Source organism: Phasianus colchicus, chromosome 9, assembly GCF_987193195.1.
Source record: "Phasianus colchicus chromosome 9, bPhaCol1.hap1.1, whole genome shotgun sequence".
Classification (NCBI taxonomy): Eukaryota; Metazoa; Chordata; class Aves; order Galliformes; family Phasianidae; genus Phasianus; species Phasianus colchicus.
Genome location: NC_143444.1, coordinates 21727084 through 21749037, shown reverse-complemented (window position 1 = coordinate 21749037; position 21954 = coordinate 21727084). Strand labels below are relative to the sequence as shown.

General features: G+C 36.3%; 2 protein-coding genes across 2 annotated transcripts in view; one reads left to right on the top strand and one right to left on the bottom strand.

The window, feature by feature from the left end:
* PIGK (phosphatidylinositol glycan anchor biosynthesis class K) overlaps nt 1–15635 on the bottom strand; it is an 82484-nt gene extending 66849 nt beyond the window's left edge. Inside the window, exons 1-2 of the mRNA XM_090146507.1 lie at nt 15545–15635; nt 592–690 (exon numbers count right to left, since the gene is read on the bottom strand). Coding sequence (XP_090002633.1) covers nt 592–674 — 83 coding nt within the window. The 5' untranslated portion in view covers nt 675–690; nt 15545–15635. The remainder of the gene's footprint in view (nt 1–591; nt 691–15544) is intronic.
* Nucleotides 13081–21954, top strand: part of AK5 (adenylate kinase 5) — an 86408-nt gene continuing 77534 nt past the window's right edge. Inside the window, exons 1-3 of the mRNA XM_031600668.2 lie at nt 13081–13738; nt 15278–15464; nt 16472–16639. Coding sequence (XP_031456528.1) covers nt 13679–13738; nt 15278–15464; nt 16472–16639 — 415 coding nt within the window. The 5' untranslated portion in view covers nt 13081–13678. The remainder of the gene's footprint in view (nt 13739–15277; nt 15465–16471; nt 16640–21954) is intronic.

The following is a 21954-nucleotide window of genomic DNA, read 5'->3' as shown; positions in this document are numbered from 1 at the left end:
GTTTCTGTCTAGAATAAAGCTCTATGCTATCTGCTTCTCATTTCATTCTGCTTTGTTTTCATGCTAATCACAGTATTTTTCATGCTCAGAGTCTTTTTAGATTGACCTTTGCCACCATGCTTCTTGTACCTCATGCTGAGTAATTAGAAAGGACACCAAATTTGTATTCCAAAATGATTTGTAATTAAAACAACTCTTTAAAAAGCTGCTGTAGCTGCAGCTGGTATTCACATTGGTGCACTTCTTGGTGTCTTTCCAAATTCTTCCCTCTTGAAACTGCCCTCTTATAGCCATCTGTCAGTTCCTCCTGCCCAGCATGGTGCCTGCCCTTCCTCTGAGGAGGGGCTGCAATTGCAAATGTAACCTGCAAGCTACTAAAACAAGAATTTGTGCCTGCTAGGGTTTATCTCAAAATTTTTGGCCACAAAGTGAGTTATTGTGCTTTTATATATATATAAAATACCTTTTGTGTATTTTATATATATATAAAATACCTTTTGTGTATTTTTTATATATATATTATATATATATATATAATACCAATTAAATATCTTGATTTTTGCTAGTATTATCCTCAATTATATTACCTACATATATCTTAGCATCTCTTCTTTCTTGTGTACTCTTGATCCCGGCCCAGTGTTTCTTCTGCTGTTCTTATCAGACTTGTACATATTGCCCAATAATTTTCTACAGTAAAAATAAGATAAAGAAAAAAAAAATTAGCTCATTTATTGTTCTTCCAAAAGAAAAATGAAAAGGAACTCTTGCAATGAAATATGTCAACAAGACAGATTTTTAAGGAATCATCAGTAATAGGTCAACTGTATTATCACTAAAAAAAAATGCAGATTTATTACTTTCTTCATTTTGACTGTCAGAACGGTACGTGTGAAAATTCAGAAAAGTCCCTGAATATCTCCCATTTTTATATTGCTTCTGGGTTTTGTAGCCAACAAATGAGTCTGCTAAAGTTTGGTGCCTGAGCTGATAAAATTGCTGCCTCCAATTATGGAACCTGGATGGAGAAAAAGTAATCATTTTAATGAGTGATTTTATTAATTTGTTTGTTGTTTGCGTGGGATTATTTTGTTTGTTTTAAGTGTTCTTTTTGTTTTGTTTTGTTTTTTTTTTTTTAATTTCTTTTTGTGGGAGAATGGCTTTTCTACAGAATGTTATAATTCAGAAGATATACAATAGCAAGGTAATTCTGATAAAAAATATGCAACAGTGTTATCGTAGTAATCAATACAGAACTTCCAAAGGAAAATAACTGCACAGACATCTTTCTTCTAAAATTATAAAGTTGAAACAATTTTACTGGACTGTATGTTTTAATATATCCATTTTGTACACTGGTTAAACATATCAGAAACTGCATTTTTGTTCTTAGAATCCAGCTGCTTATGTCTAGCTCAGAATCAAACTGAACAATGTTTTTCACTCTTATTTACAAAGTGAAATTACGGGAATAATTTTGCACCGTGCTTTTTGAGGCCAAATTGGAGCTCAGACAAAAATCTTGGACACTAGAATGAAATTCAGTTGATATTTGTTCTTAATGAATTAACTACTGTGTCATTAGTGCTGCTTTGTAATTAATGACTCAAATCTAATCAAGTGTGTAGTTTCCATTATGTTGAATTGTGCAATAATCCAGTATTTCATGTTCAGAAGACATTGGGTTACACACAGTGCCAATGGCTTATCCTGTAAGTAACATAAGTAAAATATGAGAAAACAAAATATAAAAAGAAGTGGTACCTTACATTGTTTGTTAGGTATAATAGCAGTCATCAAAAATTACATTTGGTCTAGTGGAACAATACTTTTTCTCAATAGAAATCAATGCTGAAAACTTTTATCAATCATTCTCTTTTATTAAGGTAACAAAATATGTGAAAAATGGAGCAATAAAAGAATGCCTTCATCTTTTTTAAATCATCCCCTTCTTTGCATTTTTTCCGTTGATATTTCTAAGGGATTCATTCTCAAATGGAAAACTTATGGGCTTTTTATTTAGGAACAAGATATGAATCTTATTTAAATTGCTCTGAGTAAAGCTAAATTTAAAATCACAGTTCTACTCTTAACTTCAAGCAGAGGATATAACACATCATGCTTGAGAATCCTTAAGAAGTCATAATTTTTATTCCACTCTAGTTCTGACATCTCTGTGCTAAGTCTGTCACACGTCTGAAACATGCCAAGTATTGGAGTGTCTCAGGTGTCATGGATTCATGATTTTTCATTGCTGTTCCACACCATGAGGTGGAAAGACCTCCTCCTAGTGAATGAGCTGAAGTTTTCTCTGCTTAGCTGGTTAAATTAACTCAAGTAAAGTGCTATTATATTGCTGATGAACCGATTTTAGCTCCCTTACCGTTACTTAAAGCTGTCCTGTGTATTCTTAAATTACTCTACAGCCTGCAATCTAAATTTATCCTTTTGTCTTACAAGTAACCTTCTTCATTTGAAAGCAATGTTTTATTTTACTCTGTTGAGAACTACTCATGAGCTAAATGAGAAAACAAGCACAAAGTTTTGAGAATTCCAGGCTGAATGCACATAAGCAGTACCTGAAAAAAAAAAAAGACTTAATATTATGAAAAATGTAATAGAAGTAGACAGTGAATAGAGTCAACTTTGAAGAAGGTTACTCAGACACCAAGTACAACAGTGTTGATTAATGTTAAATATTTGAACAGTGAGTATACTGACTCTAGTCAATTGTCAGCAAAGGTTATGTAGATCGCATTGTTATGAGTTACTAGAACTGATTGGTGGAAGACTGCGCTGAAAAACCGAAAGGCAAAATTTAAGGCAAATTCAAAAACAGGCCTATGAGATATTCACAGAAATATTCTTAACAGATGGAATGATTTAATATATTAAAAAAAAAAAAAAAAAAAAAAAAGCCACCATAAATATGAACAATTATTTTTGTTTTCCCAGGTATTCTGTGGTAGAATGGGTCAAGAGTCAAAACATTTTTTAGACAAAAGATTGCTTGAACGTTTTAGAGTAGTTGGTAAGCTGGAAACAAAAGTAGCAATAGGTCAACAAACCTTAATAATTCCCCAGACTGTTCAAACAACGTAAAAAACGTCTGGCTCCCTTCTCAGCTACTTATAGCAGGGTACTCTAGAAGTTGCTGTAGGTCAGATGGAAAGCATTCGTGCTGAACTAAGCATGGAATATCCTTCAACATATTACAGTTTCTAACTCCATTATACTTAATGCTATTTGGAATTAAAAGTACTCATTTCTTTGAGCGTATTTACTGGAAGCAGTTTCCAAGTAAAAATGCCAGAATGACTTAATCAATTGAAATGATAATACTTGGGAGCCAGATTTTGCTGTGAGTTATAAAAATGCAGCATTGTTGGAATTTCCTTCTGTGCAGTAGGTCAGTTAAATGCGTTTTCACCATTGAAGTGCTGGCACTCAATGCCAAGTGGAATTTTACTTAAAAAATGGAATGGGATCTTATGTAAGCAAGAGCGTAGATGAAACCAAATAACCAATTCAGCAAGAAAGTGAACTGGTGGCTAGGCAATCCTCCAGATACTTCATTTCTTAAAAGCCAAATTCTGTGGTGTAAATTGATCAGGGTATTGTGCAAGCTGAGGAGAATTGCTGAGATGAGAATGCAGTTGGTTATGAATTCTATGAAAGTTTTTTCTATATTGTTCTGCAGTCTTCTCATGAATAAAAAAAAACTAAAGGCTTTCTTTTCACCTCTAATAATAATTGTGAGGAGGAGTGTATCCTAATGAGATTTTTATACTCTAGAAACTGAAAGATACTGTCAAGAAGAAGTCATAGTAATAACAGTAATTAGCAACACATTAATACATCTGTTGATTCTATGTATTTGTCCTGTTTTATGACCTGAATAAATTATTTCAGCTATTAAATATATATTACATGAGAAATTAAAACCTATGTTTACTGTGGTTAATGATCTTTTATATTTTTAAGACAAGCATTTGAATTTACACATTAATTCAAGGTGAATTATTTTTATATGTAGAAAAGACAGCAATCAGTCAATCACTTTCAACTAGTCAGTATCTTAATGGAAAATTTGTAAAAATATTTTCTCAGTGACAGTCATCTTCCTGAACTGTAACTCTCTGAGAGCTAGCAAAGATTTCCTTAAACAGAAATTCTCTCATTATAAAGTGCTGAAAAATTTATATTTTGTCTTGCACTTGGAAAAAAATAAAAACAAAGAATAATCATTGTGTGTGTGTATATATGAAAGATTTAAAGCACAGAGCCTGATACATGTCCCAGTTTCATAGAACATTCAGTGTGATAATTCTAGCAGGCTTTTGTCTTACCATTACGACACATTAGTGAAATGGCCATACTCCTCAGAGACCCAAAAACTCAAACAGCACAATCCAAGTCAACAGTCAGGTATTAACTGAATATATGCCTTGCTTCAATTGCAGAGACTATAAAGGTGATTCAAACCTGTTTTCTGTGACACACTCTCTTCATTTTTTAACAAATTATTAGCTGAGTGCTCTGGAAGATACGACAGTCTGACAACTGATTAATAGTATTGGGGGAAAAAAGAATAAAGAAAAACCTTTTTGGAGCTTGAAAATCATTCAAATCAAGCTTTCAATAAAAGGTCCGGTGTTTAAGCATTTCAAATACATGTTATTTATAAGGTCTATTAGCTAAATGATCATATATCTGAAGAAATAACAGTTGCTTATAATTTGACTTTATAGTTATAAAAACAATAAACACTTTCCATCTGTCCAGCAGTACCTACCCAAGGATATCAAAGCATTCAGTGTTAATTTCATGATATCTTGAAACCAGGAAACTGCAAAACTTATTCAATATTTTTGGATGTTGTTACTATGTATTAATTTTCACTGTTTCATTTGATTAGGTTTACCTGCATATTTCCAGAATATGAGGAAAATGATTTCATTTTTGGGAGGTTGTTATATATCATGATGTTATGGGAAGCATTTTTAACACAAATCCTCTTCCATGGATGGATTTTTATCACAAGAGTATTTAAAATTAAGGGGGCTTGACATATTTTGTCTCCCTTATATCCTCATTTAGCAACCAGAACAGCATAAACTCTCTTTTCCATTTCCTTCAGTAATTCTGTATCTAGTTACGATAATCTAAAATTGTCAGATTGGTTTTCAAAACCTTTTCTGAAATAAGTTTATCCATTAGGCTATTTATCTGCTTAGAATTCTAGAAAGAAAATGTACTTTCTCAGAGGAGATCTTTTTATGGTCACAAATGAAAAATGTATTTTGGAAGAGAAATATGTCTGTGTTTGCATTAGTAATATTGAGTGGTAAATCCAGCTCTTTTCCAGAAATTGCTCATAACATTTTTTTTCCATAATAAAAGTCAGATAGGAAAGCTAGCTCTACAAGTCATAATTCTTCTAACCTAGAGACTGAATGAATGAAACAGGAGAGGAAAGGAGAGGAGAGGAGAGGAGAGGAGAGGAGAGGAGAGGAGAGGAGAGGAGAGGAGAGGAGAGGAGAGGAGAGGAGAGGAGAGGAGAGGAGAGGAGAGGAGAGGAGAGGAGAGGAGAGGAATTCAAAATCCATGGTAAAGTTAATGATTTAGTTTCTTACTGGCCCACTGTAGTCAGGGGGCTGTAAAAGACATTCTTAAAACTGCAGACTCCCAGGCAGTCGTGTTTTCTAATTTTTGAATAAATGGAGATATGGAACACGCTAGTGATTGAAGTTTTATAAGATAACTTGAATAATGAAATGGAACATATTAACATCATGAGCTCAATAAGATCCAGAATATTCAAGGAAAAACATGTGAAGCAGGCGATCACTTTTTCAAATGCGTATCAAAATACTGTTTAAAGCAACGTGGGTTTTTGTTTTTTTGTTTTTCCTGAACATTTATGAATAAATATGAAAGCTGCAGAGAGCCTGTCGCTTGTCCAGCTGTACAGATTTGTAGCAACCTGCCTCTTGAAACATGTTCAGGGAGAAGCAGAACTTTGTAAGAAGTTCTCCAGAAAACAGCTAACAGTCTTCTCTTGATAGCTGCTTTGTGTCATGACACTAACACCCAGTCAGGTCATGTTTGCTATCCAGAACAGTTTGATTTCTTTAGGAATATAAGGGGCCCTGTTAGGAATTGAGGCTGAACAACTACTTAATTTTATTGGATAGGAGAGGACTTGGTGACAAAATAAGTGTTGAGTATTTTTAGTAATTTCAAATGTTAAAAATGTTATTCAGTATCTCATTCTATTGTGTATCAAGCCATACATTTCTTCCATTTAGCCAATAGTTTTCAACCCATGCTTTGTTGTTCTGAGTTCAGGTTCAACCAGCATATTACAGTTTCATCAACTGTTCTGTTACCTCTGCTAATAAGCCATCTGGCAGGGTGTCATCTTCTACTGAAAACAGGCATTTGATCCAATTCTCATTTGTTATAATGTCAAGAAAGCATTCATTGAAGTCAGTGACTAAATTCAATGTTCTTGTACATCAGCAGAAAGTCAGGATGAATTTTGAATTAAAATTAAAACATTTCCATGGTTAAAACTTTTGCCAATTCCTCTCATGTTGTCTCTCCACACAGCTCATTGCATCTTGAGATTATTTTTTTTTTTTAATCTTCTTGTTTTGTGTTCTGATTTTCATCTAATTATTATGCAGCGTGCACATTTTAGGCTCTATAAATTAGTTTCTATTCATTGCAATGCAAGAACAAAAAGTTAAATAGATGAATTCAAGAACCTTAGCTCATTCAGAAGGGGCTTAGCTTAATCAAAACTTAAATTCTGTCCACAAAATATTTGCTCCTAAAATAAAATTGAGAGTTGTGAGCCAACACCTTCCTAAGTTACAACCTTCCTAGGTTTATAAAGGAGGGTTTGGATAGCCATCTTCCACTTTATAATGAAATCTGAAGAGCAAACAAAGCTTTAACTCTAAATGAATTAAGTTCTTTAACGATGAAACAACAGATACCAGTGGCTAACCTGAATCTTGACAGCTACTGCTCTGTGATGAATACCGAGTATGGCAATAGGTGGCTCTTCAGTTTTTCCAGAACACTATTTATTGCAGTGATCAGTCTCAACAAGAGCACATGCCAATGTTATTCCATTATGAACCCTAATTACAATAAATATACTGTGACAAAATAGTTTCTGTTTACATGTACAGCTTGTCCAAAATTAATAGTACTTTGGGTTTTCTATATTGAAATAAAAACCTATAAATATAAATGTCCTATGGGCTTTATCCTATTGGAAAAAGCTCAGTCTAGAATCCTTCTTGACTCTAGGTAAAAACATTGTATCAATCTAACTTGCACCTTTTTCCCCCTTACTTGACATCACAGTATGATGAGCCATTGTAAAGACATCACTGTGAAGAATTGCTGAAAGTTTCTCAATAAGAGCAATCATATCATCATATCATATCATATGACTCTTCTAAGCCCTTCAAATTGGAAGTTGTCACTACTTTCCATTCATTTAGCTTCCTATTTAAAAAAAAAAAAAAAAAAAAAGGCTTCTCTTTTCAAAAGTTGTACTTTCTATCATGTTGATTTTCAAGTAGGGAAGATTTTCACCATATGGTTGAATAACTGGTTATACAAATAAGTGCATTATACCACTCTACCACTCAAATAAAACCCAAACGATAAGTAGCAGGAAATCGTACTTTCTAACAATCTTATACTCTTTTGAGTCTCCAGAATGAAGTCTAATAGCTGTGGCTGAATTCTTTTCTTTCCATCTCCCCAGGTTCATGCCTATTATGCCTATTTTATTAACTGACTTGTGTGGTCTTTGTGGGTTTTTTTTCTTTCTTTCTTTCTTTTTTTTTTTCCCTATAGCTACCTAGATTTCCTTAGTTCATATAAAGGAAACAAAACAAGCTAAAATGACTTCATTTTCAGTAACAAAGATTTTGCTGGATTAAAAAAAAAAAAAAAAGCATCCGATCCTTTTTAAGTCATTGAAAATTCAGTATACTGAAGAATGGTAACTGAGGAAAACAAATAGTCTTCTAAAAAGTGATTTCTGTATATTGGTTGGAAATTTCCAGTTTAAGTACCATAAAATAAAAGCAAAAGGCATGAAGAAGCCATAATGAATAAGAGTGAAGGTCTGTTTAAGTTCACTGTGATCTCAGCAATAGAGACCAGCAGTCATAGGAATCAAGTTAAGAACAGAGAAAACTTCTACAGGATCTCATGCTTTCCACCTTGCTAAAGACTTGAGGACTACCTCAGGTGGCAACCTTGAATTTATTAAGCTACATAATGTCTCTACAATATCCTCATAGTATCTAATTATTAAGAGTCAGATCAGTTTTTAGTACTTAAATTGAAAAATATGCAATTTAGCATGAAAATTAAGATACTTAAGAATAAGAAAAGCATTCATAACAAATACTGGAAACTTCAAGAAATATGACAGAGATTTAAAAACTGTAAAAAACAAGAATGGAAACAAAATGACATAAAGACCAATGGTCAGACAGGTGAAACAGGATTAAAAGAGCTGTTTTTTCCATATAGAAGAATGAAAAGGATCCTAGCGAGATTGAATTTGATTGCACAGATATAACAAAAGCAACTGGAAGCTTTCACTACCTACTTCTGTTCAGTATATGGAGAAATAATCAGATGATGTAATTATATCATAGGGCTATGATGAAACATTCTCCATTACAATGTAGCCAGATAAGTATTATAAATTATAGCCACTAACAACAACTGAGTAAATCTGCATATCTGGATAACTTGTATTAGAGTTTTAAAGCATCTGGAAAAGACATTTTGAGGACTGTATGAACCCTTGAAATCTTTGCATTCATTACCAGAACTTAAAAGTAAGACCAACTGAAATTTAAATGTGAAATGTTAAGTGAATTTTGTCCCATGGGCACTGTGTTTTGGCCATGTGCTGTATAACTGTCTTATTGACAAAGCAAACAAAAAACAAAACAAAACAAAAACAAAGACAAAATCACTGGTAATAACACCGAAATACTGGAAGACAGCAAAGACAAGGGAAGTAGTAACTCACAAAGAGGGTGTTGGTACTGGGTAATCTGGTAAACGGGCTGCAAGCAAATGTGTAATGTTATACATCTAAGGATAAGGAACAGGTGTTTATTCTAGAAATGAGGAATCTATGTGGGAATGCAGCAGTGTAGAAAGCAGAGCTGCTAGGAGCCTGCTAGATAACCAGCCAAGGATGAACCACATTGCAACACACAGAGGCCAGTGCACCATTTCAATCCATCAGTGTGGAAAGAAAAGTGTTACGATGTTAGAGGCAGGTTGAATCACATCAGAACCTGGCGCTGACGTGACTGGTTCTGGAACAGTGTGTTCTGGTTGATGCCTTTGCAGAAGAAGCCTATTGCTAAACTGGAAAGAGTTCAGAGAAGGGTCAGAGTAATGACTACGCTTTAATGGGAAAGTCAAATCCACATGTATTTAGCTTATCAAAAAGAAGTCTAAGGAGTGACGTGATCATAGCCTATAATTTTTATTTTTTTTTCTCATCATATTGAAGCCTTCATTTTCAAATTTTAAAGCAGCACAACTTTCTTTGTTCCCTCCCAGGTTTTATTCATTTTTATGTCCACTAAAGTTACAAAAAATGGCAGTTCTGGGACTTGGTGAAAATTACATCCAGAAACTACATTTTGTCAGGTAGAATTCTCCCTACCTTTCAATTAGTGGTGTAGCTCACTTAAGTAGTCTGTTTAGGTATTCATAGGAAAAAAAAGAAAAAGAAAAAGAAGAAAAAAAAGATTTAGCAAAATAGAAAATAAATATGAGGAATAACAGGAAGTTAAAAAAGAAGTCATGTTAACAGCACTGTAAGGAAACAGTACAGTGCAGAAACAAGTTTGTCATGAAAATGAAAATATGAGTTTAGTAATCTTGGATTAATTTACACCACACTGATAGTCTACATGCAGTAGGGGGCTGTAAGAAAGTTCTGTATTTACTTTAAAATGCATACTATTTCTGGATCAGAAGCATACAATTCAGCATATTGGATTTAAAATGTTGCACATAATTGTCTTACTTGCAGAATCTACAAATTCAAACTGTCCACATGTATTGCACCAGCCTGTATAAAGTACGTCAACCCAAGGACATCAGTTATGATCTAATAAAGACATCTAGAAGAGCTGCAGGTTATTTGAAAAAATGACAGCCACTAAGGCTTGAATGGGCACTAGGTGAGAAAATGAGAAGACTCAGAAAACACTGGGAGATTCTGAAGTGATTTTTGAAAACAGCACCTATTAAGTTATCACTGAAGGCTCTGGGTGTTATATAATTGTCTTAATCAGGAAGGAGAAGAGATGGCCCAGAACAGCATATCCCAGCTGATCCGATGCTAATTTCATATTAGTTCAGCTTCATTTATTTACTGGAGAAATTAACAAGGATGGAAATGGAATCAGCCCGGTGATGTAGGATCCATTAGAAGCTTCGAGATGAATTTCCAGAACTTTTGAATTACCATTTTGATAATAAAATGTTGTTCTTCTGCGGCTTCTTGGCCTGCAGAAGAAGTAGGAAGTGGTAGAAGTATTACTGGTAATTCTGTCTCACCGCAGTCCTGTGAAGGGCTGCCTGTGCCTTCAGAAGTGGACACTGCTCTGGAATTTAAATTCGTGTTCCCATTTCTTCCTACTTCTTTTGCATCCTGTGTTATTTTCTGAAGCAGTAAAACCACTTCAACACCATCCACAGTCTTGATTAGATGCTGTTAAAAGACAACCAGCTAGCTTTCGAGCAGCTACACGTACGTACCTGAAACGATAAATAACTCAGCTTGGTGTGTACACTTAATTAATGTATTCTTTGTTGCTGATGTTCTTCAGAGCCTTTGAGAAGCACTGATCCGTGACCCTGCTTCAATATGGGGATTTTGCCACAGGCAAATGCATAACAAATTACTTCTAGAAGGAGGTGCCATATTGTTAGATCAAAAAGTATACTTTCCGGATATGTTTGACATATTCAGTCTGACAGGTTTCCTAAACAGCCACGCTTTTTCTGAGTTGGTAATTTCTGTAACATAGATTTTGATTTTGTGTAACAAAAAGCAGATAAGCTAAAAATCCCTCTTTTTTTTTTTTTTTTTTTTTTTATAATAATAACTTAGATGTGCATAACGGTAAGAATTTAATGGCAGAAAGTCAGATTTTTTTTTTCCTGGTAGTATGATCTAATTGAGCAAAATGCAGGGTAATGTACGAAAGAAAATAAACATGTCAGACAAGAATTAACACACACACACACAAATCCCATTCCTGAGAAAGATGTCATGGTACATGCAACAATATGAAAAGCATGTGAAAGGAAAAGTTATTCCAGGACATCGGATGGGATAGCTATATACCCATAAAAGCTGAACATATAAATATAGATATGCTGAAATCTTATAAATGGAATTTGTCTGGGACAATAATAGTAGAGATAGACTTTTTGGCATAAACTAAAAATAAATTTTAAAACCACAGAATGCCAAAACTACAGCTCTGTTTTCCTAAATAGGATGGCATCTTCAATTAGCCCACCCTTAGATCAGAATTCATTTTTTAAAAAATCTATTTAATCTAATTCATTCTTCTTCTTGTCAATCTACATTTAAGGTCTTCTAAAAACAATCTTGTATCTTTTAATTAGGACATTGGAGGCTACTTTTTACTCACTAAAGAAAAAATAAGATACTTTTCAATGAATTTACATTTGGATGTATTCAAATCTTACTTATAGAAAGAAGAGTTAAAGCCACGTACTTAATGTACTTCTATGACATCACTGCAAATTTCTCAAGAGGGTGCCATTGGGTTCATAGAAAATGGAGCTGGGAAGGATTTGACATTGTCTTATCCAAGCTTCTTTCCAGAGATACTTCAGCTGATGGGAAGCACAGGCCATCATTGATGGAGTAATGCAAAGGGATGCTCTTGGATCCCCTTCAAGTGGAAGCCACTTGGAGTAACTGGATGGTTGAACACTTCGAAAACCTTCCAGTCTTGTTTGAAGAAGATAATGGATCTGCCACTGGCGGACTGGAAGCCTCTACAGGAGAAAGAGAAGGAAGGGAAGGGAAGGGAAGGGAAGGGAAGGGAAGGGAAGGGAAGGGAAGGGAAGGGAAGGGAAGGGAAGGGAAGGGAAGGGAAGGGAAGGGAAGGGAAGGGAAGGGAAGGGAAGGGAAGGGAAGGGAAGGGAAGGGAAGTGTCTATAGAAAAGGATGGAAGTAGGGCAAAGGAAGAAGGGTGCAATTTAACTACAGAGCCTGTAAGACAAGGAATATGGCTGCTATGAGAGGGAGCAACGTGTCAAATTGATATTAATACACAATAAATCCACATACAAGAGGAGAAGCTTCTTGAAAGACTCCTGAGAAGACCTATCCACTGTAGGAACAGTACAGAGCTACAGAAAGAAATGCACACCTTGAAGTTAGCTATCTAGTCCTGTTAGGGTGTGTGCATCACTGAAACTACATGGATGTTGTTTGTTTTAGAAAAAAATCAACATCATCAAACAAATAGAGCCAATTAGAACATCAAACTTGCTATTGGCAACTAAACAATTGAAATAATCTACTCTAATTTCCAGTGTGCCACAGAAGATACACTCTCAACAGCATTAATCAGAGCACATGTAGAATCTACTACTGATTCCCTGTAGACAAAAGATGTTGGTAAATGAGTGAGATCAGTGGACATCCACAAAGCTGGCCAGGAACAGGGCAAGAGGCAATGGCTTTCAGTTGCACCAGGGAGATTCAGGTTGGATATTAGGAAAATTTTCTTCTCAGAAAGAGCTTTGGAACAGGCTGCTCAAGAAGGTGGAGTCACCACCCCTGGAGATATTCAAGAACCATGGAAATGTGGCACTGAAGGATGTGGTTAGTGGGCATTGTAGAATTGGGTTGGTGATTGGATTAGATGATTTTAGGGGTCTTTTCCAACCTTAATGATTCTACGATAGTACTTGCTCTTATAAAACCTGAGGGAATTAGGCTGGATTAGCCTGGGGACAGCTTACAGGGTGTATAGCAGCTCTCCACTGCTTTTAGGAGGCTGCCATGCAAGTGGGGCCAAGTACTTCACAATGGGGCGTGCAATGGTAGACATGAGACAGGCTGAGGCAAAGCAGGCTGTAATGGAATGGAAGAAAACCACAACACCAACCGAGCACAGGCTGCCCAGAGAGGTTGTGCAGCCCCTGGAGGTTTGCAGGGCGAGACTCAGAGCTAGCCCTGCTCTGAGCTGAAGGTTGGACCAGAGACCTTGTCAGGACCGTCCCTGTGATCTAACGATCACAATGCTTATGAACGATCACAGCTCACGGGCTTGTAGCAGTCCGAGCGCCAGCGGTGCTCAGCCCGTTCCCACCTCCGCCTCTCCGCAGGCATCCCCTGAAACTTTCCCCGGCATCCTGCGCCCGCCTTCCTCCCGCCTTTGGGGGAAAAGGGGGGGGACAGAACCGCTCTCCCTCTCCCTCCGTGCAGCGGGGACGGAGAGGCGGGCAGCCTGCCTTCCCTCCTCCCCCCGCCCCGGTTCGCCCGCCCGCCGAAGCCTCACCGAGAGGCTCCCGCATTGCACCGCCGTGCCCCTGCTCCCCTGCCGCCGGTATGAGCGCCGGTGAGGCGAAGGAGTATCTTGCCCGCAGGGAGATCCCGCAGCTTTTCGAGGTAGGAACGGCGGGGCTGGATGTTTACTGGAGGCGGGGGGCTGAAGGTGGCTGGAAGGACGGAGCCGCACCGCTGCGGGCTGGACCCCCACCCCGGGGCGCGAGGCTGCCGGGCGGTAGGTATGAAGGCGGCAGCCCCGCAGCGCCCCCCGGCACGGGGTGGGGGGCAGCGGCTGCCCTCGTTCAGCCCCTCGGGAGGGAGCAAACTCTGGCTTCTTGCAAGTTACCTGCTGCTAATGGTCGGTGATTACTTCTTCTCTATGCAGTATGGATTTATATATGTATATATCTGTATTTTTTCAGAAGCAGGCATCCCGCCTTCTGTATAAAACGCACACGTATGCCTTTTCCATAGTCTGTTCCGAAGCAAGACATTGTTCTCTGTATGTTTGGAAATGACAGGGTGCAGAGCATGCTTACATTTTGCAGACACACTGAAAATGTGAATGCTCTAGCAAGAGATGCAGATCAAACTGTTTTTCTATACAGGCGTAAGGCTGGTGCTAGCAATTTACAGTAATGGTGCACATCTGCAAAAATACATGGCTAGTTGCTGTGGTCAGTTAAGCCAAATAATGCCCAGATCCATATACATTGTACCCTATTTTATAACCACAAACCTATGTAAGTAGCACTCACTCATTGTATGAACCGTAGGTAATAACTGAGCAGATCCTGAATCAGAGCTCTTTATGACTAGCATCAACTATGACCCTCAGAGCATGTGCACACAGGTTGGGAAAAACACAAAGGAAGAGAAACCACCCTGTAACATTTATTGTTTGGAGCAGGTTGGATGCAGTTGTCTTACAGAGAGGTGAGATGGTGACCTATGTATCACTTTGTCAAGGAAAATCAATTCCCATGCGTCAGAGGAGGGCCTAGCATTCCTTCTTCCACACACTCCACAATGCTTGTTGGTACAGTGAGTGTGGAATGAATGGCACAGACAGGGATTCTCTAATGGTGGGGAATTTCCACTCGGTTATATCTGGAACCACTTGTGAACTTTGGGCTTGGGTTTTTTCTCCAATACTTACCAAGATGATAAGTGGGCAATTCTCATCATCTTAAAAAATCTTTTTAAATTATTTGTTAAACTGTTAACTCAGGAATATACATATTGTGGCTGAACTCATCTTTAACAAAAATATACATTTTAGTGATTTAACAGAATACACAGTGTACATAAATGGTTTTTTTTTGGCTCATGCATTGCTGTACATATATTTGCCAGTGGCAGGTCTAAGAAAATTTAAGGACATTATTTTAAAAACTGTTTTCCCATTTCCATTTTGATGCAAATAGACAAGTATAAAGACATAGCCATAAGGGCCTGTTCTGAATCATTTTTTGTGACACCAACAAGCTCAAATCATGTAATTTATGCAGGCCTCAGTCCCATGCATTGGATTGAATGGGAAGTCTAAATATATAAGAAATACAGGATTTCTCTGTGCAAGGTCAAATTCAAAGTCTAAGTGCTTTTTTCTTCCTATCATCTATCATTATTGTATGTATTTCTGATCTGACATTACAGAGTCTGTTGAATGGATTAATGTGTTACAAACCTGACGACCCTATTGAATATTTGGAAAGCTGCTTGCAGAAGGTGAAAGAGCTTGGAGGAGCAGAAAAAGTGAAATGGGACACTTTTGTCAGCCCAGAAAAGAAGACTCTGCCTCCACTCAATGGAGGACAATCGAGGAGATCTTTTTTCAGAAATGGTAATGTATTAAGTATGAAAATATTTATATTTTCTGTTATGAATGGTTTTACATCCACTATTGAATTATTTTATACTCACATCTATAGCAGACCGAGCCTCATTCTGATCTTCCTTAGGCAAAGGATTAAGTTTTCTTTTCACTTGGGTTTTCACATTTGGGTTTCTCCTCCTGTAACAAATGTTATGTGAGAGAGGAAGTTGTAATCATTTTGCAGCCTGATAATGCATGTTTGCTGTGTAAATGCTTAACACATTAGTGGAGAGGTTTCTCGTACCTTCTTTAAAATATTTGCAAAAACAAGATCAAAGCTCTCTTAATGCATTTGGCTTATGTTTTTGGTTGGTCCTTATGGGTAACATATGTATCAACTTCACTGCATTTACACTTTTTTTTTGCCTAATTTATATTGAAGCTATATGCAGAATGTACTAAATATGATGCAAACTACAAATTCTTAGAAAAAGATGCTTCTCATAAAGCCAAGCAAATGTCATTACTTTTAATTATTTTATTTGTAATGTTAACAAGGAGTAGTTAGCTTGTCTTTCAGTTGCCATAGTTATTCTTCCTTGCCATCCAGCAGTTCATTAAACTAATTAGCAAGAATACTATTCTATCTCTGTGTACAACATGTATCACCAGAGGAGTTCTGCTTAGCAGTACAGGCTGTCTGCACAACACAAGCTTCCTCTTCTCAGAGGCCACTGCCAAACTCTGGGTGCTATGAACAGATTTTCACAGAAAAGCTGAAGTGTTTGTAAATTTAAGGAAACACCAAGGAGAATGGACTCTTCGTGGTTCCAGTGTAATAAATCAGATAACCAGAGGCAAGGAATACAGTAACAGCAAGCACATTGTAAAATTAGAAGATACTACATTTTTTACTACAGTAAAGCTAGTCTTTATGCCTTACGCTTATTTATTGTATTTAAATCTGTGTACAGAATAAGTTTTCAATTTTCTGTATATTTGCACGATTCCCAGTTTATCTTACTATTTTACAGTGATGCCTGATAATTCTAACTTCCCTTACCGACGGTATGACCGACTCCCTCCAATCCAACAGTTTTCTATAGAAAGTGACACCGATCTTTCTGAAACTGCTGAGCTAATTGAGGAATATGATGTGTTTGATCCTGCAAGACCTCGACCAAAAATTATCCTTGTCATAGGTATGAACACAGACTCATTTTGACAACATTTTGTCTTCCCTGCTTTGACTTTTTACTTGTTCTGCAAACACAGCCTGCGTGTATTTAAATGCAGGTATTCTGTCTGTTCCAGCAAGTGGTGCAGCCCAATTAGAGTGAATCAGAAAGAGAAATTGTTAGCCTTGAGGACATCCAACTGCTAGTATTGTAATGGAGTTACCACGAGCACTTCTGGTCCTATTCTATAGGACACTTGCTTCAGTGTCCATTAGTGGTTGGATGCCTATGGTTTACTTTTGGAGCGTATCTGCTGGTACAGTTTAACCTAAAATGCATCCATTTCATGACAGGTCCCTATGTGAATCAAAGTGCTCTTCCTTTGGATGTGAACTGAAACACCTGATGTAGATGTACCCAAAGCTGCTCACAAAAAAAAAGGGACTATTTAAAATAATGGATAAGCCAGTTCAAATAGGTGATAGGAAATGTTGTCCTCTATATTTAGAACCTTAAAAACTGATCATCAGGCCCATCTGGGCTGAGTGTATACTATCTCCAGTGCATAGCATTCATAAAGTAATCTCTAGATCTATTAACAAGTGAATCTTAAGCCAACTTCAGAGAGAGAGAGCCCTGAAAGAGTTAATTGTGCTCTTTCTAGGTTCTCTCTCGTGTGCTGTTTAGTGCCCTTTCTAAGCAACTCCTATTTTCCAGCCTCAAACAATCATGCTGCTTATTAAGAGATAACTGCAGTTTAAGGCTAAATCAACATTTTCTTCTTTGGTTGAATTTTAGTTGTTTGAATTAGTTTCTTTGTCATCTGGGGTGGTCGTCTTTCTGCACTGTTTAAATAGGTACAAGCACAGGTATCAGGAGATAGAGGATCACATTTTTGTCTATAAGTCCTTATTTATACTAAAAAGAGAGATTTTCTCAGTAACAAAGAACAGCAAAAAACAAAAGAGAAGTGTCTGCATTATAAAGTGAGATCTCTAGGAACAGAATGTGCTCCAGGGTCTGTAGCCAGCAGTCCTCAGAAATGTGACAGTCAAATATACTGCAAACAGAAAAGCAGGCATTTTTCTAAATATTTGTGGTATGTCAAAAGAATGGCTTAGGCATTTATACTGCCCTCATATTTTGTTTCTGAGTGACAAATCACAACAGGCAAATCTCTCCATGCACCACTGAACTATCAAGTTTACGTTAGATAGAGAAAGACCACATGCCCTTCATTCATCTTAATTAATTAGCTAGCCTTCCTTTTAATAGGGAGAAAAGCTGTCTCTTTTTCAATGACCACAAAAGTCTCTTATGCACTGGAATTTGCATCGTTCCATTACAGTAGAGCAGTGAATGAAGATTTGATCTAGACAAAAGAAAGAGATTGGCTTTCACCTCTGGAACTGAGTGCAGGAGTATTTAAAGCGAAATCCTTGAACACCCGTATATAGTAAGCAGAGCATGGATTTTGCAGAGCTTTTGTTTTCCCCCTGTTACATAGAGAGCATTGTAAACATCCCACAAAGGCTATTTCAGGTTTATTTTCCAATTGAGTTTTCTCTGAATCTGCCTATTATAGTGTGATCTGACAGCAACACAATAATAGATGAAGCTTAACAGCTACTGTCCAATTTTATACAGTATCAAGAAAATTTCTCCCAAATTCAACTTTCTATTCAGAAAGGACATAAAAACATAAATGGAAAGTATAAAAGAAAGAAAATGAAAAAAAAAAAAAGGCCACTATGTATTTCAAGAGACAAAAGTTGTACATAAAAAAATGTCTTGCATACTTCTCAGTTTGCATAAAATGCCCACTAAAGTTCCAGTTAAGCAATCTATTTCTGACTAACTAGACTTAATTTACCTTACTGCCTAGCTACTTGACACTTGTTCCATTCATTGTTGGAGACTGAAACAACAAAACTTAAGGAACTGTCTTCTGCTTCACATATTAGTGAACTGTAATAATGCATTAACGCAAGATCTTAATGCTTCTATGAAGGTTTTTACAGCTTCTTCACTTTATGAAATTTATCATGTATGTCATGCAGCAAGTAGCCCATATCAGTGGGATTTTGGTTCTTTTTTTACATTGCAGAAAAGTCTGCTGATGAAATGTAAAGCTGCAAATCGAGTATGTGAAAAATCAGGTAGAATCAGCCAGGATGGTATGCATCTAAAGTAATGGAAAATTAAGTTTCTAAAACATTATAGCAGTAGGAAACAAGATTGTGTTTTAAAAATGTGCATCCTAATGTATTTTGAGGAATAAGTTTTTACTATTGATACAGTCTGGATACCTTAAAAATTTCTCTGATGTTATTAGCTACATTGTGCACTTTCATATGTTAAATTCAGTCCACAGCTTGATTTTAAAATCACAAACCTTGTCAGGAATCTTAAGTACATGAGTTTAATTTGAATGTGCAACAATGTAAGCAAGGTCAAAAGTCTGAGCTTCCATCACATTAAAACAACTGCCTTAGTAAAACTTTTTGGGCATAATAAGCATCACTTTAAACCAATTAGCAAACATAATCTTAGATGCAACAAATGTTCCCTGGTCTAGACATCTAAGAAATAGTCATGCTTTTCCTTAATAATGTATAATCTCAGAATAACCGGAAATAATGGAAAAGAAAAAATGATTTGATTTTCTTTTCTAGTGTACAGTTTGCCAGTATGATTTATTTGAGTGAAAAATGGAAGTTATAATGATTTACTGTGAAAATTAATTTTGTCCGATCACTTTTCTTTTATAACCTGTTTCCCATTAGGTTGTAAATGGATAACCCCAGTTTGCTCTGAAGGAATATTCTTTTGGATTGTAAAAAATGTGATTTGTGAGAGGTTTATGAACATTAAAGCAAATCTTTTCTCTTTTTTTTTTATGCTTGCAAATTTGAATTGAAAGAAGTGTCAGTCTACACCTTTTTTCTGCTTCTCTTTAATGACAAAGGAAATCTCTCCCTTACAGAAACGTGAGATCTACTTGGTTTCAAAAAGTTCTACTAATTTTTTTTCCAGCTCTTTTAGGTTTTTACAAAGACTGATTCTTTTTCAAGAAACAATTTCTCTTTTTCTGGCATCTTTTTTAACTCTACTGTAATTATCTTCCTTGCTCTCAAATTTTCTACTGTTTCTAATTTTCTTAGATATAAAATTTTAAAATTCTGTTTTCAATCTTTCTTTTTCTGAGGTGCAAGATGGTTTGTTTCAAACTGGTCTAGCATCCTCAGGGAAATAAACTGAATTTCCATCTTTGAAAGAAACTTTTATATCTGCAAGGATTATGCACACCATTGGATTCAGTCTGTTTTACAAACCCTTTGTTTCAAGGCAGTCACAACCTACTGCTGCTTATATCTGGTAGCTAGTATTATTGAAAAAAAAAAAAAAAGCCACATAAATTAATACAAATAACTGGTACACTTGAACGAACACATAATACAATATATAGAAAATATTGTATACATTATTTATGTTATGCACATTAGGTTGCAGTATGTGGCTTTATATATATAGCTTACAGAAATCTTTACACAGAGTGAGTAGACATTCTTGTAGTTAAGAATAGATGTACTTATTCACCTGGCAATATCTACTCCATGCAAACCAGCAGCAATCAGCTGGAAATTAGCAGCACTTTTCTGTGCTGTGCTTTTCATCTACCTAAGGAAAAGCTGGGAATCCACTACTGCAAACCCACTATTGTTCCACATTACCAAGAGCCTGTAATAAATTGTAAACAATACAGTATTATCTTGTTAGAACATCTGTATCGTGTATTGATACAGGAGCAAAACAGAGCATAAGGAGTGGTGAAATGTAGATGTCATGGGGAAGGCTGAGCGTGCCATCAGAAGGAAATGAAGAGAGCCAAAGCAGAGCTGCTTTGTAGCCACTTGGGTGGATTGTTACTGATTCTTGGTATAACAAATGCTTGTATATCTCAAAAGGGAAACGTTCTTTATTCTAACAAAGAGGATAGCTGAAAAAAAAAAACAGATCACCTAGAACACTTGACATTCAAGAATAGCTGTAAAACCTAATTTAATCTACAAAAAGAAGAGAGAAAGCTTGTGCCTTGTTAGGCGAGAGAAGTACCTGATTTGAGTTTCAACAGCAAGGCAGAGTAACCAGCATAGACAGGGTGCAGAAACATTGCTCATAACTGCTGGTGGCACTGAAAGCTCTCTGCCATGTAATGCTACAGAACAGGTTTGAGCCTGGGTATACAGAGTGTCACAACTGTGTAGGAAGAAATCTTGGAAATCTTATTCTACAGCCAGATCTGTGTTAATTATATAAATATCTAAAACCTCTTTATGGGAATTATGCAGACAGTGATAAGAAAGAGTTCTATTATTACTAGAAGGCAGCTCATTGTATCCATATTTACTTTTATCACATTGCTGCATTTTTTTAATGTTCAGGGAAAACGTGTAGTATATTTGTAATAAGACTAATTCCTTGTCTGTTAAACTAAAACTCAATGCTCTCATGCAAAAAATGCTCCCAAAATAGCTAGTTAGTGTTGGGAGTTAATATCAAAACATTTGTTTTGGTTTTGATTTTGTGTGCTATTTTGTAATATGCATCTTTCTGTAAGTAAGTATTTATTTCTATGAAAACCATTCCCTATTTTTACAAGCTGGGTTCCAGTTTCAATGTTCTTCCCATCTTATCACGTTCTATTAATTCAGATCTGTTCTGACTTTTTTATACATGTATTCTTGCTTCTCTGTCCAAGTGAACCTCACCTCAGCATTCCCTGTTGTCTAATGTGGCTGTGATTTTGATATCTATTCTGCCTATGCTCTACTAAAGGGTCTCTTTATTCTTCAAGTTGTCCAGCAAGCTGAACCCAACAAATTGCTTCTCTATCAGATGGTTCAAGCATCAATACCATAAGTATGCATGGTTCAATTAGAAGCCATCTACCAAATTACTGTGGAAACAGCTGATTATTTAATATTTTTCTGTATTTTAAAATTACAAAACCTCAGAAACTCATATTTAGGAGCAGATTTTATTAGTTCAACTTCTTGAGTAGTCCATTGACTTCACTGCTTTATTTAAACAGGTATGATTCTGCCATGAGTAAACAAGGCTATTTGAATCTACCTTTGGATTCAAAGAGTTCAGAGGAGACTTATTCATTTGTCTCTCCCTTACCACAAATCAGGAAAAATTCCTTTGCAGGAACAGTTTTAGAATAAGGTCAAGCCCAGAAGAAGATATTTATTTTTTCTTCATAAGTAATTTGCATTCCTTTGTAGTTTTAAAAACTGTAACCTTTATAAGTGAGTAGATGAGACCCCTTTCTA